Here is a 25,907-nt window from a genome sequence, read left to right as displayed (position 1 = left end):
AAGCTGGTGCAGCCTTTAAGTGCTATCTCACCACAGAAATCATCTCATCAGACCAGGTAATTTTTAGTTATGCATCTAGTTTTACAAACAATTTGTACAATTAAACCTTTTAACCCAAGTCACATACCTCGATCTTGCGCTATGCTCGACTGGTTCATGGAAGGATGCATGATACTGTCCGATTGGCCACTAGGCGGTCGGGGCGGCATCTGATTGCCTACACCACAAAAAGGAGAGTGGTTAATCACAAAAATTGCACACCACAAAATCCAGGATGCAAGAGCGTTAAAAGCCAGAACTACAAACAGCTTCAGAAGGGTACGTGAGCCGCAGCAAAGAAAAAGAAGAGCAAGATCAGCCACATCAACCCTGCAAAAATAACACTGCTGGTTTGCCAGCCATCCCACCCATTCTGCTTTAAAAGTTACAGGTGTTCTAAAGAAAAAAAAAAAGACCACAAGATCTCAGTAGCCACATAATACTGACACTGGCCAGTTTCTCCCAGCTGACCATTTTAATTAATTCTCTAGCTGCATGAGATGACTGTACCCAGAGATCAACACGTGCCAAGGAGTGTTACCTGGTACTGCAGCAGGTGAAAGTGGACCAGAACGGGACTGAGCAACACTAGCTGGAGATCCAACAGGGGATGGTGAAGGTCCTCTAATGCCTGGCAGGTGAGGAGAGGTATGTGGAGAGAAAGGAGACTGAGCTGGGTTACTCTGCTCTCCTTGACTGCTGGAAATCCCTGATGTGCTTACTCCAGGACTCAGGGCTCCTTCTGTACCCATGGGTAGATCATCTATTGAACCAGACAGGTCCTGCAACACACAGAGAAACAGATCAGCCAAAAATAAAGAGGCATGGGGCTATTCTCTCATATACCATCAAGAAAGACTGCATTTCTCCCTTAGGCATACTACAAATTGAAATCAATGAACTCGGTTCATGTTATTGTCAGTAACGAAGGCTGCTGAAGACCGAAGTAACTGACGAATGTCTCTTATCCTGCTGCATGTCTCTGAACCTGACAGTTCCCCAGCTGTTTTGCTGAGTGTTCACTGATGGGCCAAACAGTGGCCTAATTCTCCTGCTTGCTTCTTTTAATTCAGTTTAGAGGCAAGAAACTGAAGAATGAATCAACAATACACATAGAGGAGGCAGTCCATGCGATCTTGACTTGGAAGAGAAATGTGGCTCAGCCTCTGAACGACAGAAAACTTCTGCTTCACCATAATTAATTCATAAACCTCATATGAGCTGGGAAACTACTCACTTGAGATGGATAAAAACAAACTAAATAGAGATTTAAAAGAAAATCATAAAACATTCTTCAGGGTTCCCACTTTCTTCAAAGATAGCAAAAACTAGCAATTACAATGTTAGCTTTTAAAGTTCAGCTTTTTTTTTTTTTTTTTTTTTTTTTGAAGGCAAGGCTAGAGAATGCCTTTCCTCCTGCATGTATTCACCCTGAAAAAGCACAAGAAGCCTAAGGAAATTGAAATCTCCAGTTGCCGCAACAGTGACTGCAAAGCAACAGCACCAAAATTCAGTTGGCAAGTCTGAGAAATGGTGATACGTCCAAGATAATTACGTGGAAATCCAAGGTTCACGACTGTCCTGGGTGCTTGATACTAGCATGTGTTGGCTAACGTTGGCCTGAAGTAAATGAACGAGTCCACAACAGGGTAAGATGAGCAGGCTCTGGTGGAGCGTTTGAGCAGAACACTGGAAGTTTTAACTGTTCCAGGGATTAGGTCTCTGCCAGAGATTCAAAGGATCGCAGCAGGTGAAGAAATTGCAGAGCAAAGCTTACCAGGCCCTTGCCCACCTTTTGCAAGTCTTTCAGAGCAACCAGCCTCAGATCAGAAGTGCTCCAGACTGAGCCCTGCAGGTGTTTTAGATCAAGCTCCTCTGAACAGAATTCAACTGACCAGCACAAGCAGAGCCAACTTATTTAAAACACCGTAAAGACTGAGCCGACTGAAAAATAACTTGGACGCCGTGGTCTCATTTACACTGACCGTACAACGCCTTGGTTAGCAGCAGTTCAGATGACATTTTCCCAGCTCTGTGCAATGTGGAAGGACCTCAGTCAGACACAGGACACCGCAAACTTATCAGCTGTCAGAAGGGAGAGCCCTATCGCTCTGTTACACCTGTCTGCCAGGTGAGGTGTGAAAAGGCTCTGAGAGCACATCCCTATCATCTAAGCTGGAGAGCAACACTTCACCTCTTAGGAAGGGGAAAACTGGAGTTAAGGAGGAATAAAAAAAGACCTGGGAAATATCCAACAACCTCATCATACTTGTTGAGCAGAGACTGGCACTCGGAAGGACAAAGGGGAGAGCTGGGCATCAGCTGCACTACTTTGTTGTCTGCTGCAATAGGGCAATCTTGTCTATTTTAGCAGCAGAATTGGATCAAAATGCTGGCAAATGCTACATTTGAGCTGGAAATGCCGGTCACTGGATGGGAGGACTTAGTGCATAGTATGCCCTTCCACCCCTTCCATTACTGCTTCTGTTTGAGAGATAATTTCCTGCATGACAGTCTCAGAGGTACATTTGCTTACTTACGAAGCATTATCTTCCTGGGGAAAAAAAAAAAAAAACAAAAAAAAAGCTTTGTTTTACTTCAGTAAAAGCTAAAAAAAAAAATGAGAAAAAGCCTAAAAATAGTGTCTGTGAGGTTTTGTCACTTTCACTACCTTCCTAAGGTAGAAAGAAGCATTGCTCATTTACACAGCCACTTTTTTTTTCCCCCTGGAAAACTTCGACAAAGCCCACATCCCACTAAAGAAACCACCAGAAGTGGGGGGTAAAGAGGAAATTTCCAACATTTTGAGTTAAAAGGCATTAACCAACACAAACAATCAAGACCTGAACACTCTTCTCTCCTATGCAATTCCTATCTAAGACTGAGATTAATCAGATTTAACTTCAGCTACTGGCATATGATACACCTCTAGGTTCCTCTCTAGTCGAGGAGAGGATCAGAACACCTACAAGTCAATTCAGCCTGACCTAAAATTGTTTCTAGTAGCTACTGACATTTCCTTTAAGGTACTTTTAGGCTAAATCACCAAACACATCCAAATGCTGTTTTTAGCATCACTGCAATGAAGCTGGAGGCCAAAACCCTCTGCAGCTTTAAAACCCTCACCACAAGCTCACGCAGTTCAGCAGTTCTGCTGGTCAGCAGTTAAACCTTCAGACCGGAGGGTCAGAGCTACTACTGCTATTTCACTGAGAGATTTTTAGGCTCAGAAGAAAACCACATTACAAATGTACACCTGAGACAGCACATGGGCATGAAAGGACGGGCACAGGGCAAGCACACAAGGTGGAGCCTGGAAGTTTCCTTCCATTATCAGGAGCCTAAGTGAGACGCTTCTCCAAGAGGCAGGAGTCTGCCTCCGAGATCTGGGGAGGTCACCGGCTGCTACGTGGTGTGAGTGATACCCATGCATGCCCCAGGCAGAATAAGAGGATACGATTTGGCAATACCAGGCCAAAAATGTCTGTGATACATAAAATGAAGCAGTGTTAAAAACTGTTTGAATATTAACTCCTAAGTAACTAGATAGCAATCTTTGAAGCTGATGTCTTCAACCTTGCCTGTGCATCAAAGCTTACCCTAAGTACTGCAAGTCATTTAAAAACATTCAGTTTTAATTAAGTGGGTTAATACGGGGTTGCTTCAGACATGCAAGCGAGGGCCTCTCTGCATTGCTGGCATACCATCACGGACCTCACATATATGAGAAGTAGGCCTTCTAGCTTTCAGGCTTTGGATCAGCCTCTCAGATAATCAGTTTAAATAAGTTAAAAATGAATTATGTGTAAACCTTTCTTGGATGTTAGGACACGTATGAATTGATACAGGACAGTACCACATAAAGCGAGTAACTCACAAAGCGAATTTCACCTCTACAGATTTGTAAGTTTTATGAATCCCTATAATAAAGTCATTTCCCAGCAAAGAAATGTTCCAGCAGCACAGCAGCATTTTCTAAGTGTGTTATCCAGCAGCACTAAGTTTCTCAGAAGTGTGATTCCTGCAAGTGGAAGGAGAGAAGCAGAGACTGGAATGCTTAAGTGCAAGCAGCTAATCAGTAAGGAGCTGTTTTCCACCTATCAAGTTGTTTTCTCAGGATGCCAACCATCAAGACGCGGTGTTTTTCTAACTAGATCTAAAGGACACCCTCCAACTTTGATATCCCATTTACTCAAGTGCACCACGAACTAGGGGGAAAGGAAATCTCTCAACCTCTCAGCAGACTGTTTTAACGACAGTTACAGCAGAGAAGCCTTAAAGAAAAAAAAAAAAAAAAAAAAAAAGGAAAACCTCGTTGCAATAATGGAGACCTGCTGCTGTCAGCGGGTTCTGGACCAAGTCCAAAGAGGAGAAGGCCAGCGAGGTTTTATTTGCCTCCCGCAGAGCATCAGGAAGAGACCTGGGAAGACGCAGCAGCAGCACGAGAAGGGCTCTCCTCTTCCCTCCTCCTGCGAGCGCAGCCAATCGAGCCGAGACAGGAGGTGAGGCTCAACAGCAGTAACTCTGCCAACTTGAAGGAAACGTCAGGGTCTGGAGAATTTCCTCACGTGTTTCCAATGTGTTTTTTATGCATTTTATTGCTCATCTGCCATGCAGATCAAAAACGCTGGAGGGATTCCAACTATTTCACACAGAATCTCACACTCCAGGCTGGCTGCAGCCCCAAAGCCTGAGTTTCTTCACTTGAAATACTGCCCAGTGTTATTTTGGGATGTGACCTGATAGCGGAAGCCCACAGGGACCCTGAAACGATAACTGTTCCAGCTGCGATTGGTTGCCCAATCCTCACCGATGCCAGCATGGGTTTGTCAGTACTGCTGACAAACAAGGACTCAGCAGCTAACACCTTCTTTTCACACCACAACAAAACCATGCCTGAAATCACACAATCTGGTACCCAAAAGAGGGGGCAGGGGAGTTCATCTATCTCCGGGAGAGGGTTGCAAGTCCTGGCATGACCAACACAAGGGAGCCGCTTCGTTTGTGCTGGAAACAGCGAGGTTTCTTTCATACAACAGGGGAACCACCATTTCGCTATCTGATACGAGCTCATTTGTTAAACAAACACGAAGATGAAACAACGAGAAATACTTCAGATCAAGGTAACAAAACCCCAGAGAACAGATTCAAGGCTCTGCTCCAGCCCACCCCACTGATCTGGAAGAGCAGGAAGACTGACCAGAAAGTAAATTGATCTCCTTGCCGGGGACTGAGCTTCCTATGCTGCTCCCCTGCCCATCCCCAAGGTAAGCACGTATGAAAAGTGTGGGGGAAGAGGGAAGGAGCGCAGTCAGGGCCCACAATCATTACGTCTATCAGATCACTAGATAGCACTCAAGGAAATTATGAGCTGGAGACGAGCATGTGGTAGAGGTTATAAATTCTGCAAGGCCAGTTGTTTCCATAAAGATGCTTACAAGCAAGACCACAGCACAATGGCTAAATTTATTTCCCCGATTCTTTCTGGAAGGGAAAAAGCCTCCTCATTGCTTCTGACTAATTGAAATACCTACTTTTGATTCCAATTTCACGTTCTCTGCAGCTTACTTTCCACTCATTCAAGAACTACCGACACCTAAAATTACAAGCTCGTCCTCTCCCTCCCCTTTATTTCCACCCCCAACATACCTCAAGTCCTCTCTACCACAAAAACGACACAGCTGACTGGCAGGCCAGAATCTCCCTGCTATTTCTATAAAAACAGACTTGTTCCTCCTTCTACAGTAAAGACAACTCTATTTTGCATCTTATACCCCACAGAGCAACACATCTTGTAACACCAAGTGGCCTGGAGACCTCACTGTGCTCCATCTACCACATCCTTCAGGTGCACAACACCTCGTAAAGCTGACTAGAGATTTCCCCAGATCTGACAAAGGGTCCAGGCAGGGCCCTGCAGCCCGTCACCACCTTTCTACTTCCAGCTTGTCTCTTTCAGGTTGCTTCCCCAGTAAAAACTAGAAGCTGGAGTTGGGAAACACAACTTAAGCTACAGCAAAAAAACATTTAACACTTACGAGGATAGAGTACTCTCCATCTACATCATCTACAGTCTCCCAGGTTTTCTCTCACCAACGCACTAAACAATCAGAAGTGAGTTTTTCAGTCTCCCAGCTGATCCTGCTTACCAGAGATACACTGGAAAGGTCCCACACTCCTGCAGGCCTCACCTACCACCAGCTCAACTTCACCTGCCATGCTTTAAAATCCTGTCTAAACCCATCAGCACTTACCACCACAAAGATATAAGTGACATCATTCAGCTCGCTCTCTGCTCTTCTACAGTTGTTAACGTGCAGAGGATAACGGGTCAAGAGCTATGGGATTCTTCCAACACGTTTAGGCTGGACAATAGACGAAGGGGAGGAGGAGAAGGAAGGATGCACACACAACGCTTTTCCAGCACAACCTCTCTCCACACCTAGAACATCACCAGAACTTACAGCAAGGTCACAGCCAGGACCATTGTTATCAAGAGTTCAATTCTGTATGTGACAGGTCTTACTTGGGGAGGAGTAGGTGGCCGAAACCAACAGTGTGTATTTTTAAATGGTCAGTTTACCTGCTACTGATTCAGAGCTTATACCTGTGTGTGAACTACACTCATCCACATTTCCAAGCTACTAAAGACTAATCAAATATAATCAAAATCTAGCAACAAAATCAACACGCTTCTTGACCATACACAGCTTTCCTCCTCTGCCACGTACCTCTCAGTTTTTACTCCCTGAGGAGCTGAAGAGTTTGGTTTTAGTTCACAAGGGAAAGATGACTTTCTCCTGGGTTAAGAAACAAGGAATGCCCAGGAAGATGCCTGCTGAAGTAGCATGAGCTGCACAGCTCGCTTCCGTGCTTTGTGAGAGCTTTTTAAGTTTAAGGCCTTGCCTCTTCTGTCTCTCTTCAAGTAGGGCAAGGCCAGCAATGAGAAGGAACAAAGAGTTTCAATTATACAACAAAATGACTGGGTTTGGCCCCTCAAATTTCTTCTTAGAAGTTCAAACCCTGATCTGAGCAGTAAGAGGATTCTCAGGTTCTGCATCATGCTCTTTTGGAAAAAAGCAAAGATCCCAGTTACAAAACTAAGCGTGCATAAAAACGTTCAGGTTCTATTACGTGCCACTTACTCATCCCAGGATGCCTTAAACAAAGGAAAAGTGCTTGACTTTTACTACTTCAGGAAAAAAACACCAGCCCAGTGAAACAAGTATGAGGAAGGTAACACTATCAAGGCTCCAGCCTCTGCTAGATGGAGTCCATATTCCCTTCCTTTATGAGGAGTTTAAGCTCCTCTCAGGCATCAGTGCTGACAATTACAAACCTAAGATGGGGACTAGAACATGCAAGAGAGATTTGTGCAGTTTCAGCTCAAAAAAAGAAGCTGAAAAGCTCATTCTTCCAGGCTGGCTTTAGACAAACTGGTAGAAGCTGCTGGCTCTAGCTGCACTGCAGGAAAAAGAGCGTTTGGAAAGGAGGCTGTCAGGAGGAGGGGCTCAGCGTCACACAAGAAATTTTACTCTGATTGCAAAAATAAGCTGCTGTTCTAATCCACCTCAGTAAATCTAGGTGAGTCGGGTCATTTGGCAGAAAGCAGGTACAAAATAAAAAAAGGGAGAAAGAGAGACGGAAGTGCTGCTGGCTTTACTACATTCCTGCAACGGGAGACCTTGCAAAACAGCCAGCACTGCTACCGCAGCAGCCATTGATTTTTCAGAGGTCGATACTCCACTCCCACAGATCTGCTCGGCAGGAGCTTTAATCACATCTACTGCTCCTACTCTGTGCCACCCCTCCTTCTCTTCCCCTTCCAAATAAAATTAAAAAAAGAAAAAAAGAGGGGGGGGGGGGTGTCCTCCCCCTCGAAACACTGACCAGATTAACAAATTTCATATTCTGCCTCTTTGGAGAGGAGAGATTCGGAGGCTGTGGTTGCAGCACGAAGTACAGGAGGAGCAATGTGATTCACCCTCAGAACAAGATGTCGCTGAAGGGAAAACCCACAGCGTGGAAAGGTGGTGGTCCCACCCCGGGAGCGCTGGGTGCTCAGCTCTTCTGCAGGACCCTGGGAATCACAGCAGCAAAGCCCCCCAGGAGATAGTTGCCATTTAACCCTTTGAAAGCTGCTCAGCTTCTAAAAGTACTCCCAGGTTTACCTAACCACTGGTACAACAAAGCATTCAAAGCAGCAGCGGAAAGGCTGAAGTTCTGCCTGACACTTTGGATAGCACAAAAGTTAGCCTGGCCATCCAGCAGCAGCATGCTGAAAAAAAAAAAAAAAAAAAAAAAAAAAAAAAAAAAAAAAAAAAAAAGGGTGAAACTTGAAGCTTCAACAGCGACACCAACCCTGAAATGGGTTGCAGGAAAGATGCATGCATGACCCGGGCACAGTGAGCAGCGCTATCACAGCAGCATCAGAGGATGTTCTCAGCAACACTGATTTTTCTATTTTTTTTTTTTTTGAAGGGTGCTGGGCATGCAGGGGAGCGAGAGCTACAAGTTGACCACATCAATCAGAAAGGCTGGTCCAGCACCAGGCCCTGGGAAGGAAAGTGCAAGCGAGATGCTAGTATGGGTCTCAGGTGACAGACCACAACCTGGTTATTTAAAGAGCCTTTGTTTTCCTTCCAGAGGTTTTTTTTTTGTGTTGTTCTGCTTCGGTCTGAAGACAAAGCCCAGATCATCCAAGAAGCTCAATGCCGTAAGAGGCAGGAAGCTGCCCTCTTATTGCCAGCCGAAAGGATATTCCAACTCCCCAGCAGTGCTTCCTCTGGAAGGCACTTTCCAATCTCTGATGTGTTCAATTTAGACTCCAAAGCATTTAGTCATCTCAGCATGTGATTATGCCACCATGCCAACCACAGGAGCTTGGGTGGGCAAAGAAACGCAGCAAAGGCAGAAGTCTGAAATAATTAAAAAAATTAAAAGGCCCCTGTTAAGACCAATACTTCAGATTTCAAAACAACTCCGCTTTTAGTATTATCATCAGCCTCTGTGAAACAATTAAGAGTGACAGAATCCATTTCTAAAAAAGCATAAAGAAGAAAGATTTTAGGAGGGAACAGGATTTGTTAAGGCAATGGATATTTGCAAGCCTGATGAATCTGGCAGTGCCCTCGCTGGAACGAGCTGGGAAGAGGCAGCCAAAAGCTGGCAGCTGCCTCGGAAAGGCCCCGTACCTGCGGGGAGACAGCAATGGGGCAACACGAGGGCTACGGCTGAGCCCCCTGACACCACCAGCTGGGGCAGTTCTAGGGAAATAAGCTTTAATCAGAGCCTGTCTGAAATACTGCTCCCAGGTACTGCTGACCTGGACGGGACAGAGAAACCAAAGAGACATTTTAAAGGACTGAAAGCAGTTCTGCTCTCATCCTGGCTCAGAGCAGTGAGCGTGCAGGGAAGAGGTAAGCACAGCCATGGCAACCTGGCTCATGCCACGCACTGACGCACACCCACCGCCACCCTCAGGGTCAGGGGTTGCCAGAGCAGTCAATTCCCAGAGATGTCACTTTGTTTCACTTCAGGAAATTTTTTTTTTTTTTTTTTAATAAACGTTTCTGTTTCCCTCAGTGAACCTTGATTCAAACTACGATAAAACGTATTTACGCAACTCCTCCTCCAATTACCACGCAGGCCTCGTTTGAAATCTCAGCGCGAACCTTGCACCCCCGGGGACACGGGCACAAGCCCGTCCCAGCCACATTGCCACCACCAGAGCCCTGGGCCCACGCCATGCCCTGCATTCGAGAGCCACGTGGAAAGCCTTCTCCACTGCGTTTGTGATTGTGCACATCTCCGAGACGAGTCAATCCAGAAGGCCAAAATGACATTACTAGGGAAATGATCCCAGCGAACCGAAAGCGCAGGTATGGCAGCATTTAAAATGAGCACAGCGCTGTCAGGCGAAGTTAAACACCTTCACTTATCCCCGTAACCGCCCCACGCAGCACACGAAGGTCAGGTCAGCCCCGTCCCTCCCTCCCCTGCACCGTCTGGGATCTCCAGCAGGGTTAAGTTGCTTCCAACATCAGGCTGACTGAGGCTTCCGCACATTTTCAAGGGTCTCCGATAACACCAGCTCAGCAGCAAAAAAGGAAGTGAAAGGCTGATTTCCCTGCCCTACAACAGCCAGCTGCTCGAAAGCGTGCTCAGAAGCAGAGGGTCATCTCACGCGGCGTGCGCTTCAGCACTCACGGTGCAAGAACGCTCTGTGTTTCCAGGGGATGCGTGTGACTGAGAGCACAGACTATTGTTTGGGATCCAACATCAGAACTGGTCATCCTACAGCAATTTCCTGATGAAACGCTGACCCGCCTAGTCCCTCCAGCTGGGCCTAAACCCGGCCTGGGGAACGTGCAGGGCCCGGCTCCTGAGCGAGCTGCGGCCGCCGTCCGGGCCCTCCCCGCCGAGATGGCCGCTCCGCGCTTCCGTTAGGCCTGTAACCGAAATCGCTCCTGAGAAAACGAAAGGTTCCAGTTAGGGGAATCTGTGTAAGGCGTAGAGGCAGGAAGCAGAGCCGAGCCGCTAACGACTAGAATAGAAACAGGAAACGAGCCCGGCATCGAGCATAGCGCAATCTGCTGCCAGCGCAGGCTCCCGCGAAGCCGAGCTGCAGCAGCGGCCCCAGCGCGGTGTGATTGCTGAAGGGACGCTTCTGGGCTTCACTGGGGGGACACGGTGAGGGCAGAGGGTTTGGTGTGGCCCAGAGAGGGCCCGAGAGATGCAGCAAGGGGTGGGGAGCTTCCTCCCAAGCACCAGGTCAGATCAGCTCGGTTGCAGCCTGGAGGAAAGGGTGGGAGGAGAGAAATTGCCACATGGACAAATAGCAGAGCGGCCCCGAGAAGCAGGTCAGACGCGCGAAGCATGTCGCTGGAGTGGCTGGAAGATTAGGGAAGCTTTGCGAGCAGCACTCTACACTCTCTGCATCTGTAAAGGCTCATAGCAAAATTAAAATTAATTAAAAAACAAAGCATGGCCTTCTTAAAGAACCACACAAAAACGATTGCCAAAATCGCACACACTGAGAAAAGCTGAGACAAAGAAGCCATGGTCAGGTTAAAAAATGTTTTCAACTCCCTCTATCACCATAACTTGGGATAGAAACCTTCCCATCAGCATAAACTGGAAGGCACCCATCTCTCCAGTACCAGTGTTTCAAGTACTGCGCTCCTTGGGGCAAGCCTCCGGGTGCTGATGCGCTCATCCGCACACCCACTGCGATGCCCAGCCAGCAGAGCATGCAGCTCCCCTGCTTCAAAATGCATACACCGCTAATCCCTCTCTCAAGGCAAGCAGTAAGACAAACTCAGAAGGCCAAATACAAACCAAACATAAGCAGGAAGTCCCATATGGGGGGGAAGGGAGTGACTGAAGTGACCAAAGAGATTCAACTATAAAAGTTTCTTTTCCCTTCCCCCAAAACAAATTGCCAAAACAAAAAATATTGAGCTCAAAGAAGTTTTAAGAAAACATTCATTTCCTAAGCTGCACCTCCGTCCCCATTCACAGCAGCTTTCAGATAGTTTTTCACTGTATGTCAGGCTGTTGCATTCATTATTTCCAGGTCAGAGGATGCAGCTGAGAGAGCTCAACTTTATTCCACTTCAAGTACCTGCAGAGTGCAAGCTGAAACGGCCACCTTGTAAAAACTGGCAAATCCAAACAGTGCTTTCCTGACACCCTCCAGAACGTCCAAATTCAGAAACTACTTGGCTTATGAGGAAGAAGTCAAACAAAAAATACCCCACCACGCTGGGGATGTTCACAAAAGAATCACTTCTCTACCAGCCAGAACTCAGCAGCTTCATTTCTCTCCCTTCCCATAGTCTAATTTTGCTAAATCCATAATGTAAAAAATCCAAAACCAGAACGCATATTCAAAAGTTAAACAGATCAGGAAATTTGTTTGTAGTTGGTTATAATCCTTCCTGCCATCAACAAGACTCTTTTCAGACCTGAAGTTGGTGATGAACCAAATTAAAATGCAGTTAAATAAGAAATACAGTTTGCCAGCAGTGCAAAATATTGAGATTAAAATGATTTCCCACTCCACATCAAGATGAAAATCGTTTGCCCAGAAAAGGAATGGGGTTCCTCCCTCAAGCTACACAGTAAACCGACCAAAACCGACTAAAAACATTCTGTGACTGGAATTCTGAAACTTCTGTACAAGCTGCCCCAGTTTGCTTCATTATGCATTTGCTGCAACAAAAATTCAAACACAACCTTGCTATTTCAGCGCTTCCAAAACCCTGCCAGTATCTGCCCTCCTGGTTCAGCCAGAAGTCCCACCCCAAGCAGAACCCTTCCCATCAAAGCACTGCTGAGAACAGCATGCCTCACACTAGTTTTGGTTTCTACAAATAGAAAAACTTCACTGAAGAAATCCCAGAAAGTCCAGTGAAAAGCACATACAGCCAGTATATACTGGTAGCAAATCACTTTTGCTCTATACATGGCTTTTAGGGCCAATCTGTCAAAGGTCCTAACACCACACTTATCAACTTCTGTGGTTAGGAAGGTGCTAACGGCATGGCAAGCACTGTCTCGGTGCTTTACTCCACATCCACTTCAAAGACACCAGGAACCTGTACTCAACCCCTTCAAGGCAGAGACCAAGGCAACGTAACACTGCTCCACGTTCCACAATGAGATACAAAATTCCTTCCAACAATCCCAAAACTCCAGAGATTTCTGCAGCAGAACTGACTTCAATCCAAACCCAAGTGGATGTCCTAGCAACTTGTTTGCTTCCCCGTACCTGTTACCAGAGCATCTTCCAAGCCTAAGCAGAAGGCAATTAATAGCTGGAAATATTTGACTTTTACAGACTCTGTATCCAAGCCTCCAAAGGTAGAAACACCAAATAAACTGGATATGACTTGCCAAGAAAAATTCTTTGCTGAAGAGATGAGACTAGGGAATCTCCTGGGAGAATATGATTTATGCTACGGATTACTATTTCTCTATTACACCCAGACACAAAAGACTACACTTCACTTCTCCCATACACAATTGGAATCTAAGTTTAGTTTAGCTGCAATCCTGACAAGAGATTCCCTAGGGAAGCAGCAAATTCTTCAGAGAAATTCTTCATCCAGCCTGCTACAGGAAAAGAGGACCAGGCAGGACACTCGCGTGGATGCATTACTCTTTAAAAGACATCAGCGCATTCGCAGCAGCATTCTCTCCCGTCGCAGCAGGTACAATCTTCAGAAAGGGAACAATAAACCAAGAAATACTTTAGCTAGAGCAGCCTAGTAACACCAGCAGAAATGGGAGACCAGACATTTTGCTACTTGCAGACGTTCAAACAAAGCACTAGAGAAATCAGTAATTTGACTCTTCTGCTATTTAAAGTCTTAATACAGGAACATAGTCAGAAAAAAAGTTTAGCTAGGGACACAAAAATCACTGCCAGGAGGATACCTTGAAGACCTCCACCCAGAATGATCAACGTTACATTTCTCAGGCAGATCCTAACAAACCAGCAAGATCTGACAGGAGTTGAACTTGACAACGTTGCCAAACCAACACTTATCATCTCTAGGAGACCACCACTTCCTGAAACGGTGACAGTGTCAGCCCAAGATATATTCCCACTTTTACTGCTTGAAGTTCTAGCATTAATACGATGCACAGTATTAAACGTGTAAAGGCTAAAGACTCGTAAAGGCACTGGGTACGTAAATTTAACACTTCGTAAATAAGTACCTAAAAGCAGCAACCTCCTTCTCCTCCTGGAGTTGATCTATGTTTAATTAAAGATGATGCATCGTACGATTTGCCCAGATTCCAGGATACCCAGTGAGCTATTCCACAGTGCCCACGGAGGCTTAGAAGAGGACTCAGAACTCCACAAAAAATTAAAAACCCACAAACTAACTATGCTTCTCTAAGTCATATATAATAGCAAAACAGGGATCTAGGAATCCCCTCGACTAGTATAAAACTTTCTAAAACAGACAGAGTGAGCAATATAAGGAAGATAAAAGAAATTGATAACACCCTTCCAGCGCAGCTTTTCTGCTTCTAAGCTTCCCCAGGCCAAGTTTCGTGCAAGACACTCATCCCTGGAACAAAGAGTTGGCTTCCATACACCTCAGAGGTCCTCTTTACAACACCCCACAACATTGCTGTCTGATGCATTCTCAGTTTACAAACAGGTGCTGATCTTGCCCTACAGTACCCTAATTTGAGGGACAAAATTATGAAACACACGTAAGAATAGAAGTGAGTTTTTCTTCTTGCAGGGAGTTTGTGGTGTTTGCTTTTTTTTTTTTTCTGGCTCGCCAAGGAAGAAAAGACATAAAAGTACACCAGGGGTAGGGTAAGCTAAACACTGTTTGTTTTCTTAAATGTTAATTATTTGGTGATAAAGTCAGAAAAACAAGATGACTACAAAGTCTGTTTAAAACAGAAAATAAGCTTTCCAGCTAGCAGATAATAAAAGCTGGACCCAATTTTTGTGCCCTGGATTTCTTATCAGAAAACCTCTGAATATCTTATTAGAAATTAGTGAACACATTATCATTTAAAACTTTTAAACTGGATAAAATTCCCTCTTTTCTAAGTTTTCCCTCACTCCTACGGCAGAGATGCGTATCTTTTCTTAAATTGCTTGGGAAAAAGGAAAGCTTGAAAGGGGCCAAGCGCATTAAACCACAAGGTATAAAAAATTCCCACTGGTGCTGAGAAGGAGCCACTTCTGCTAAGCAGAGCAACTAATTCCTATAATCTGAGTCAGAGGGCGCTGATTGGTAGGATTCATGAAGGCTCTATCAACAATGCTACTAAACAGGACTTCCCACCGTTCAGAGCTAGAGCAATTTCTTCAATTACTTCAGCGGCTTCACTTTTCCTACATTCTTCGCCAGAAGATGGGTCACATGGAAGAACTTGTGGAGAGGCAGAGTGGAAAGAAACATGCTATTTAAAAGGATTTTTCCCCAGGCCTCAGAACAAATTAAATCTTTGTAATCGAGGTCCAAAAAAAAAAAAAAAAGAGGAAAAAAAAGAAACAACCCACAACTACTCCCATTAGGTGGTCAGAACTAGAATCACTTTGTATTTTGGGTGACAATTTGTACCCACAATCCAAAGGAATTATTTCAAGGGGCTCACAACAAAGCTGTTCTCATTGCTGAGAGCAAAAATAACTTTGCTGTATACACAGTTCACTTTCCTCTGACCAATCCAACTGCAGATTAGAAAACAGACTTAGCCAGTGGCTAAATAAAAAAAAAAAACTCACTCACTTCCTACTGGTTACAAGTGAAAGTAACCAGCAAAATCTGAATGCAGCAGCTCAGTACTGTTCTTCCAAGTCAGAGGCACAGAGTGACTTGCGCAAACTTAAACTTCTAACCCTTCTCCATTTTCTTCATGAAGTTTTAACCCAACGTTAAACTATTCTGGTCCAAAACTTGCTGGAAAACCAGGCACTGATTTCATACACAACTGTTCACTGCACCTTCAGCAAGCAGATTCAGGATGCAACAGAAAATACAACTTTTCATCTAGGAAGGAGCTCTCTCTGACTGATCTTCCTCACTCCAGGTATTAATAAAACTTGTCTTTTGCACCAACTGTTCAGTCAGAATGGATCAAAGAAGCTTAAATCAGCAGTATGAGGATCCAATAACACAGAAAGGGAACAGCTCTACCAGCCCTTAACCACCTATGAAACAGTGGGCTAAAGGAACAATGGAGTAAAATAAAAGTGAAACACCTTTGCCTGAAGGTCAGAACTTACTCTCACAGTAGTCAGGTATTTCAGACACCATGAACAGAAAACTCAAGAAATCTTTAGGCTAGAACTCGCAGACCAGAGTACCTAGGGTTAAACTTTACTCTCAGATCCATTACTTTTGTAAATTACATTTAATCTCCAGTGGGAAGCCAGAAGCTAATGACTTGGTAAAAAGCACAGGCAGCCTCCATCATTCCCATTTCCACGTGGAATACTACCAGTGCTAATTTATCCTGCTGTGCTTCTGATTGCCCTCACCCCATTCACTTCTCCAACAGCTCACCACTCACCGGCAGGCTAGAAGGTCTGGACTGAAGATTCAAGTTCATGTCTTCTTGCCCTTTACTGGAAGCCATTGAGGGAGCAGATGATGCCTGGGACCCAAATGATTCTTGAGATAACTCCTGAAACATCAAGAAACACCAAATAAAAACACAAATGTGAATAAAATAAAATCTCTGTTGGAATCACTCTGATGTATTCTCACACTGTGGAAGAATTATGTACCCTCGGTGACATTTGCCCAAAACTGGAAATAGGGCAGCAAGGAGTTCAAGCCAGCACGCCTACTGCTCCACAGGAGGATAAACGTTGCTGGACTACCATAGTGACTGTTGGAAGTAGAAGTCCAAACCATGACAAAACAATAATTCTCCGGCTTTTCCTTATTACAGACAGATCCTGAAGAACAGAGACTGTCCTGGGAGACTGCCCACTTGGCTTCTCAATCTTCTAACATCTTACAACAGCTCTAAGTACTTTATTACACAAACACAGCAAGTCAATTAAAATCTTCAGCTCTTCATATGCTACCTTCGATGCACTGCAATGTTTGCTGAAAGGTCCCAGCTAGCTTTTCACACGACTATTACAATAATATTAAACCTTGCTGAAAATAAACACACAGGGAAAAAAAAAAAAAAAAGGATCGCTTCATGATCTTATCTTCAATTCCACGTGCTTCACGTCTTATTTCTCCTCCCTAAAGCCAAGTTTTACATTTAAGAGCAAACTCTCCCATCTATGCGTCACTCTGCAAAACGTCTTTTATTGGCCCAATTTCCATTTGTGCTGCCATCTGCAAATGTCTGTGGAAAAACTCCACCCAAGCAGCATGGAACCAAGGAGCTTTCCCATGCTCACTTCCTCCGTGTGATCAATACACCTCCTGAAGTCTTGGACTGAGATAGAAAAGCACCAGGAAACAGAGGTTTTTTGTAGGCTCAGAAGTGCCCTGCTATTGTGCTAACCCAAGTAGCTCTGTAGACCACCTGGAGATCTTCCAGAGACCACAGTGTGAAAACCATGCCAGTATGAAATCCTTTAGACTGGTATTGCCAATCAGCAGCATTTACTCAGAACTAGTCTTCAAAACTGCAGTGTTACCGCGGCTCAGCCTGTTACCACCATAACATCTCTGTGAGATACAGATCTAGACACAACAGAGAAGGCAGCACATCTATTATCGCAATCATTCCAGCCAGCTTGCTGACGCGTAGCTCAACCGACTTCAACGCACAAAGAAAACGATTTGCCCGAGTTTCTTAAAAAAAATATTTGCAGAAGGAACCAAAGCATGAGCCAGCCTACCTGAGGAGGGGGGAAGCGTTGCTGGGAATACGCAGACTGCTGCTGCTGCGGCTGCGACTGAGGGTATGAAGATGACTGCTGAGAAAGAGCCGAGGAAGCTGTCTGCTGAGTTTGTTGCTGCTGCTGGTAGGGCGACTGTGACTGCTGCTGGGAGTAGGGAGGCTGACTCTGTTGATGCTGCTGGGCTGTGGACTGCTGCTGAGGATATGGAGTCGGGGACTGCTGATGGGGCGGCTGGGACTGCTGCTGAGAATACGCAGGCTGCGATGTCTGAAGTTGTGGAGGTTGAGACTGAGGCTGTTGCTGCTGCTGATAAGAAGGCTGAGAGTGAGGGGTCTGGGATGGAGGCTGCTGAGAATATGGAGGCTGCTGCTGCTGGGGATGAGGGCTTTGCTGGTTGTAATATGGAGTCTGGCTTTGCTGCCCATATGCACTGGGACCCTGCTGTCCGTAAGGCGGAATCTGCAGAAGAAGAGGGGAGAATTATACCGGTTAAGAAGCAATTTTAAGTGCACACACAAAGTAAGATTATACTCAAGAAGCAACAATTTACAGAGCTATGCAGAGCAGTTAACTGGGAAGGTAATGGAAATGCCACTACCTATGTAAGAAAGTTTCCCAGACAATATCAAAAGTCACTTGTGTGTGACACTATCAATTAGTAATAAATTACACACCATAACTAAGTTTTTAGGGATTTGACTACACTTTAATGACAATAACATTAAAAGGAAAGAAGAGTTGCTCCAGAAAAAAACAAAAGCAGCCTTTTAAATCCTGCCAGCAGTCCAGCAGGAGCCACTTGGTTCACTTAGTGAGCCACAACTGGCCTGGAAGTCATTTCCACTGTAAGGAACAGCTTTGTCGTTAACAGAATACAGTGGTGTGGGTACCTTAGTCCCCTTCCTATTTATTTTTCCTTAGTTCTGATTCACTGCTCTGCTGCTACCTCTTGTTGCAGCAAGGCTTTCACAGATCCTCATACATGGACCACACTTGGATTCACCTGGATTCAGGTGTGGGGCAACTTATAGCCTAAAGAAACGTTGTTTTACCTAAGGAACTGATTCCAACCTGGTTGAAGGTGGTCCCTTCAGCAGGCACGGGACTTTGCTGCTCCTCTGCCTGCCCCCGCTGCAAACAGAGACTAGAGAAGCTTGGGTGCTCTACCTGCTGTGCATACGAGATGCTGCTCATTGTACTTTGCGTCCTGCTTTGCATTCCCATGGGATATCTCTGGGGAGTCTGTGGCCCATACGGCTGTCCGGGATAGCCATGTCCTTGCTGCGGCCCCGCCTGAGGTCCCTGCTGCTGTGTGTACGGGTTGTTTCCTCCGTATGGCTGAGGCCTCATCTTCCCCATCTGATCCATTGGGCTTGAAGGCTGCAAAGCAAGTTGGGACACACGATGTACATCCAGCTGCATACAGGAATTGTTCCCGACCTCCGAAGAACCCCCAGAAGAAAACCTCAACAAGTTGGTGTGGAGAAGCACAAGGCAGCCTGCTCCTCCTCAGGTGCTACGACCCACGGTTGCATTCTGACATGCAGCACGGCTCCTGCTGCCCTTTCAAACCCACAGACATTTCACAAAGAACAAACCCAACGAGAAGTCATTTTATGCGGACAGATCTCCTGTGGCCAGAGGACAGAAAAAAGGTGGGAAGGATCACTGAGATGAACTATCAGTGTGAGTGGCTTTTCCCCACGGTAGGCAGTAGTTTAATGTCCAGATATTCCACAACAAGGTAAATTTACGCTGAAAATTTAAATATTCACAAGAAATGCTTCTTCTTTCACATTTAACAAGGTCTCCCAAAACACTGCAGGCTGTTAATTTACACTTACGCATTTCAATTATTCCACGTTGATGTAGTAACACTGAGCACTGCCACTGATGTTCAGTGTTCAAGACTGAAGTTCTGTGTTTTGTTTTTTAGAAAGAGCTTTGTGTCTGCTGCCTTTTGTATAACGCAGGTTTCAAAATCAAATTTCTTTAGATGTGTGAAAAAAACACTGGTCAGCCTTGGAAGTCAAGGCCCTGAGTCTTAGAGCAGACACCATGAGATGAGCAAGTAAACGCAACTTTACTAGGACTTCCTCATCTGCACCACCTCTGCCTGAAGCCAAGACATAAGAACAGTCAATCAAATTTCCTGAAAATACTACAAACCTCAGAAACACAGCCCTTCCACCTAGGTAGTTGCATTACCACACTAAAGCGAGGGCTGCCTTCAGCCTGATTTGGCGTAGCAACCTCTAAATGAATCCCAGCCGCAGTCTTTAACCTCCATCACTTGGGCTGAATAAGAACTGCTCCCTGATCTCCCGATGACCTAACTAATACCAATTAGACGTTTTCCACCACATCACCATGACAATGGGCTCTCTATTACACCATTCCTTCCTGTAACTAGCCCTAGGGTGGTATTTGGACGGATCCACCCTCTCTTGCTGAGATCAGGTGCTTGAGGAGTGGCACTACAGGCCTGCACAAGCAAATATCGCACAAAGCCAGCTCCTGCTGGAAAGCTGAAAGAATCCCAGACCCCAGCACAGTATTTCAGTTATGTTTGCAGAATCTGCCCTCCTAGGAAAAAGTTCGTGCAGTATGCTACACTTCAGAAAATCCTACCTCAACAGCCAGCACAGCTTGAAGTCCCAACACGCAGACCCTGAAAACATTTGTTTGACCAGCTGTCTGCTGCTTCGTGCCTGCCAGGCATGCCGCACAGCACCATGCCCACGCCAAAAAGAAGCGAGCAGGGGCACAACGGGGAGTTAATGGCGCTCTTGTGGGCCACGGGAGGGAATTTCACAGGGAGGGCAGGCAAAACACCCCACTTTCGGCAAGGCAGTGCGACCCGCTCAGCCAAAAGCAGGCTCCCCGAGAGCAATTTGCACCAATGTGGCACAAATCGATGAAGAACGAGATCCAAGCCCCCTCCTCCCCTCCCATTCAGCCCCAGACACCCCTGCAAACACAACGTTTGCCATCCTACAGAAGTTGCTCACAGACAACCGTGTACATTGAGCCAATACGATTCCCTCCATCAAGACAGCTTTAGAGAGAAACGTGCCCTGCTATGGTCCTTTGTGCTTATTTTTTTTCTCCATTTTAGTCCATACTAAAACAGCCCTGGAGAAGTTTCAGGGTTTATGCTGAAGTTACCACAGATGCTGCTGCCAATTGAGGCTGCAGTGCCCTGGAAGAAGCCCCGTGGAGCGCTGCATTGCTCCAGGAGGCTGCACCCCCACGCAGGGTTTCAGTGAGCTCTGAAGAGGAGCTTCCATTCACAGGGACAGAAAGGAAGAAAAAAAAAAAAAGGTAAAAAGGTCTTGGAGTGCTTGAGTCTGAATCCTCAGAGCTACGCTGACTACCTCCTGAATGGGAGCATCCATGTGGAGCTTTAATACACCCTAACGGATGCAAATTGGGTTTACATCTTCCAAGCAATTGTCCCTATTGCTTCCCGAGCTCGCCTTGTGGGTACCACCTCAGATTACTGACATCTTTTCCCTCCCCAAACTATTTTCTTTGGTATGTTAAAACAGTACCACCAGGACAGCTTCCTTGCCCCTAGCCTTTGGTAAGTCGATGCTCTCTTTCATCCTACCCCAAAAAAACACGGGCTGTGCCTTTCTTCTGCTACCTGCTCTAGGGCAACTTTTGGTTCTTGAACATTTCAGCATCTTTTCCATTTGTTACTTGTTTCCCCTCTAGTAGTTACCTCATCTTCACAGCCCGCTAGCAAAGGCAGCTTCTCAAATACATTCTTGTTCGTTCTTTTTTTTTTTTTTTTTTTCTTTTTTTAAATATGCGCACACCACACGCTGCCTCCTCTGCACAGATTTTCTTGTCTGTGGTCACCCACAAAGCTAACCAGATCCTCAAGGACAGAAACAAGGTGAAGATCCACTTTTCCATGACTCTTACAGGAAGCATGATGACTGTTAACAAATTTCAAGAAACATTTGGAACAGTTCATAAAACCATTTAAAAAAAAAAAAAGAAAGAAAAGAAAAAAGCAACCCAAAACACAAAACCCAAACATATTTCCAGGATGTGACCAAGTCGTCACCTTGATGGCTCAGCGTGGGAGGACTCGACACGCTTCCAAACTGCGTGGCTTTGAAGTGCCTCTCTCCTACAAGGCCCTAGCACCCAGAGATGCTAAAAACAAACACGAAGAGCATCACTCCCCACCGCAGCCTTATAAGTAAAAGTCTTTAAGCAGAAGAAATGGAAATGCCAGTTAATTTCCTCCGACAGAGGAACAATAGTTCATACACGCACCCGACTTGTTGCGAACAACAGGCTAACTCGCCTTCCCTGGGGCTGCTGTGTACGTCCCAAATGCTGCAACATCTTGTTTCTTCCCCCCAGATCTCCCAAAAAAAGACAGACGCCTACTGCACTGACAGGGCTTTAACTCCTCTCCTCTTAGCAGCGTTGCTCTGTCTTCGAGAGCATACCATCAAGAAGTCTACTTGACTCCGCTCTCTCAATCCTTGTAGGAAAATTTAACCACACGTGCCTGAAGAAAGGAGCAGTCCGGGCTGAAATACAGCAAAGTGCTGATCGATCTGAGAGCTGGTGCGAGGAGCAGAGGTGCAGCACGGCTCCTCTGCACGCCGCTGTCAGGAGGGCTGGGGGAGCCGAGAGGAAGCGATGGCTGCTCACTTGCAAAAAGCACTTGAGGGTAAGTAAGGAAATACCACGCTCCGACTGCAAAAGGCTGGAGAGTCTTCTCTGGACTGATACATGGGAAATCCTTTCAATAGGAAACCACAGGAGTAGATTACTGTGATTACACTTCAAAAGAAAAGGCCCTGCCACAGAGAGACATAATTGAGAGAAAGTGTCGCTCCTTGATCACTGAAGTCCAGACCCCCTGCTTACACCTCCTTGCATTCATAGGAATTGCTTCTATTCTGCCTTCAATCTCGGTATCTCTGCTGTTTTCTAACACCGTTAAGTACCAAAACTCGGCAAAACACAGCCCTGTCACCACTCAAACTTTTAACAGCGAAGTTCTCTGGTACGGCGTTGAATGAAAGCAACCGAAAGCCAGCGCTCCAGAGAAACTGCTGAGTTCTCAAGGAAATTTAAGGTATTGCTAGCCTAAGAGCTTGTAACAGCAAGCCCAAAGCAAGCTTAAATGGCCGAGTTCAAAAGCTCTCCAGATCAGTGTGTGCGATGTAAAGCACGTCAGACCCCGACCACGAAGCAGCACCGTGAGAAGCGGCTAAAAACCAGCGGCACAGCCTCCTGGCTGGGTGAGCAGGGCGAAAAGCTTCCCAACAAAAACCAGCCCCAAGCAGAGAAGTCAAACGACTGACAGCCTCTCCGCTGCACGAGCAGACATGTACAGCTTTCTAAAAAAATATATAAAATAAAATAAAAAAAAAAGCTTGAAGTGGACAAGAGGATTTCACGAACAATTCTTAGATTTTGTCCCGCAGAATAAGAGTTTGGCCTCTCCAAAAAGCACTTCGCTGAAACTGGAGGGGACTTGCTTAATGGCCCCAGCAGGAAAACGAGTAAAGAAAAGAGGCAAATCCCACTTCGGAAGCAAGAGCCAAACCCTCCACAGCCGTACAGAAAAGTCTAATTCTGACCTTCCCGGTTACCTTATTGCATATTTGTACTTTATTAGGCCAGGGGAAGAAAAGGGAGGAGAGCTCTTTACTGAGCTCTCCAGTTTCAAATCGGCGTCATTCGGCTATTGGCAAACAGAGGTATTGGCCACAACTGGTTTCCTCAGCTGCCCCCAAAAAACTAAAAATAAAAAGGCCAAAAAAAATAATCAAAAAAGCACCAAGCTCTCACCTTGGATCCAAAATCTTTTCCTGAGCAGATCTGTTGTCCGTTTTTCGCGATAAAAAATAATAAAAAGCATTCCTGGCTGTTTAACCGAGAGAAGCCCTAATTGATTCCCACAGTAATTAACCTGCATTTTACCTCGGAGAGTGGTAGTTAAGGAAGTCGGCACTGCTATTTATAACTCATCTCAAATTGAGGGCAGACTGCCTAAAATCTAACACATCCCAGCTGTACTCCTGTTTGAACTGGGGCCAAGGGAATTTTTTAAAGCAATCTTGGCACTGAATGAATGACACCAACAGTATGAGCGCGCGTGTGGTTGTGTTGTGGTGACGTAGCAGCGGAGGTGGATGGAGGGGGGGGGGCCGATCGCTGTAATCCCTCTCCCGAGCGCTCTCGCCACGCGCGCGGGCCCCGGCCCCGGCTGCACGGCGCGCCGGAGACGCCCACCGAGAGCCAAACACAGGAAACCCTCTTTTCCTGTGGAACGCCTTGAAGTGAGAAGCACATGGCTAATCTGCATAAAAGCAAAGCCACGCCACCCCTGCCAGGAAGGTTAGTGCTCGTAATCTCTGGCCACGCGGAGCTGGCTGCCTGCGAGGACTTGGACCCGCGCCTGATAACCCAGAAAGAGCCGAGAACAGATGGGCAAGGACCCCGGCAGAAACAGCACGGCGCACGTGACTCGCCACATGGCCCCGCGAGCACAAACTATTGTTTGGCTGCTGAGCGCCGGTACAAAGAGCCCGCCGGGTCCTGCCAATTCAGCACCAGGCCGCAGCTGCTCCCGGGCCACCCGGGGGGGGGGACAGGGACTGCCAGACCCCGAGGGTTGAGCTGAGAAGGTGCTGAGCAGCGCCGACGCCGGTTAACGCAGTCCTGAGAGCCCGTGGTATGAGGTGGTCACCTCCCCGAGGCTGAATCCGGATGGGACCTTACGGAAATTAAGATGTCTTGGAAGAAGAGCGTGCTCTTTGCTCGTGTCTCCAACCCCTCGTTGCCTGCAGATGAGGGCAAGTCGTCTCTGCAGGCAGTGAAGTTACACAGCGGATTCCCACGGCAGCTATAAAAATGGTGTGAGTGACAGACAATGCTGGGGAGTTTTTTCAGTACAAATCAGTCAGTCGGTATCACGGTCATGTTGGATTTAAACCAAGCAAGAGAATAAAACCACCTGTGCTCCCCAAACCTTTCTGTGCCACGTCTAGCAAAATCACCCAGCTACACAAGCCCGTAGAAAGCTGTAGAAAAAGTTGAAAAGCAGCAACAGAGCATTAGCCTAACTGACTGGTAACACCTACAGCAGCTCGGGGAAGAGACCCGGGTCCAGATTCAGCAGCTGTGCCAAGGAAGGCCAGAGAACCTCTACCTGAGAGTCCCTGGCCAACAGTGAAATCGCTTGGGAAAAACTTCTGAGCTGCCGAGAGGACTCACCAACTGACCATTATTTCCAAAACGTGACCCAAATCAAAGGGAAGAGGCAGCACCAAACTTTGCCATTTCCCATATGTTCCACGTCCTGTGGAGCTGCCCAGGGCTCCAGCTGCTGTCAAACACCAACACCAGTAAGGCCACAGAGGCCCCAGCTCCAGCACCCTCAGCACGCATCCAGGGACGAGGGATTTAACCTCCCGCTGCTCAGCCCTCCCCGTAAACTAAACCTCTGCCATATTTTCAATTTCAACAGGTACAATTAGAGTTACGCTACCAGCAGCATCGAGGCAGACAAAGTTTTTGGCACACTCACCAGTGTTAAGCTGTGTTAGGTGTGACGGTACCGGCACAGAAAGCACGGGTGCTTGTGAACAAGCGTGGAACCCATCTCCGCACAGCAAGGGGGTGGGCAGGGGCAACACAACCAAGGGAGGGACATCCACCAGGCAACACAAGATGCTTCACAAACCCTTTCAGCCACAGTTCACTCTCCTGCCCCACGTTCACACTTGACTCACTTCTGTGCCTACCTGTAGCCTCTGAAACTCCGCGCACAAGTGACTCAGATCCCTCTGTATGAGCCTAGAGCTCAGGCCGGGGCAGGAGCACCAATTACCAAGAGGCCTCGTTTGTGAGCAAACACGGCTCATCTTCCAGCGAGGAACACTCTCAGCTGATCTATTTAAGGTCTAAGTGGCTGCGCTAAGGTCAATACCCCTGCCCCAACTCGCTACCCTTTATAGCTTCCTGAGGGGCCGGCGCACTGGGTCACGCTTCATTGCCTCTCTCCCTGTGGTGTCCTGTTTTTAAAGAGATGGAAGAGGCTGAGGTGAAATTAAACATTAAGATAACAAGAAAAATCCTGTAATACATGAAGATGCCCCCAAATGACAAAAGACCTAGAACGCCCCATGGCAAGCACTACGCTAACGTGGATCAGGCGTCCCATCAGCATAATTATAACAAGCATACTTTACTCAGAAAAATCACAGAAATGCTTACGTCTTGTACTTTTCCCCTCTCTTTTTTTAAACTTGAGAACTTCACCATTTTCCTTCAGTCCCTCAGCATCACCAGGGAAGCGCAAACCAGTACTGCTCAGCACCCATCAGTTACCCTCCTCACCCATCCTCCAGGGCAGCACCCATCGCTGTGGGGAACGAGCGGCCCACGGGAGACCAAAGCCAGCACTCCTCAGAGGCACAAATAGGTTCCTGCAAGCACCAGGCTGGAAACAGCACCGAAATGCCCC

General features: G+C 46.5%; 1 protein-coding gene across 1 annotated transcript in view; it reads right to left on the bottom strand.

Moving 5' to 3' along the window:
• ARID1A (AT-rich interaction domain 1A) overlaps positions 1-25,907 on the bottom strand; it is a gene marked incomplete at its 5' end in the record, with an annotated part of 60,743 nt that overhangs the window by 18,327 nt on the left and 16,509 nt on the right. Inside the window, 5 exons of the mRNA XM_084300513.1 lie at positions 128-217; positions 581-821; positions 16,096-16,209; positions 17,396-17,857; positions 18,566-18,778. Coding sequence (XP_084156639.1) covers positions 128-217; positions 581-821; positions 16,096-16,209; positions 17,396-17,857; positions 18,566-18,778 — 1,120 coding nt within the window. The remainder of the gene's footprint in view (positions 1-127; positions 218-580; positions 822-16,095; positions 16,210-17,395; positions 17,858-18,565; positions 18,779-25,907) is intronic.

Source organism: Netta rufina (genome assembly GCF_964035555.1).
Source record: "Netta rufina genome assembly, chromosome: 23".
Lineage (NCBI taxonomy): Eukaryota > Metazoa > Chordata > Aves > Anseriformes > Anatidae > Netta > Netta rufina.
This window is presented reverse-complemented; position numbering and strand designations above follow the sequence as displayed.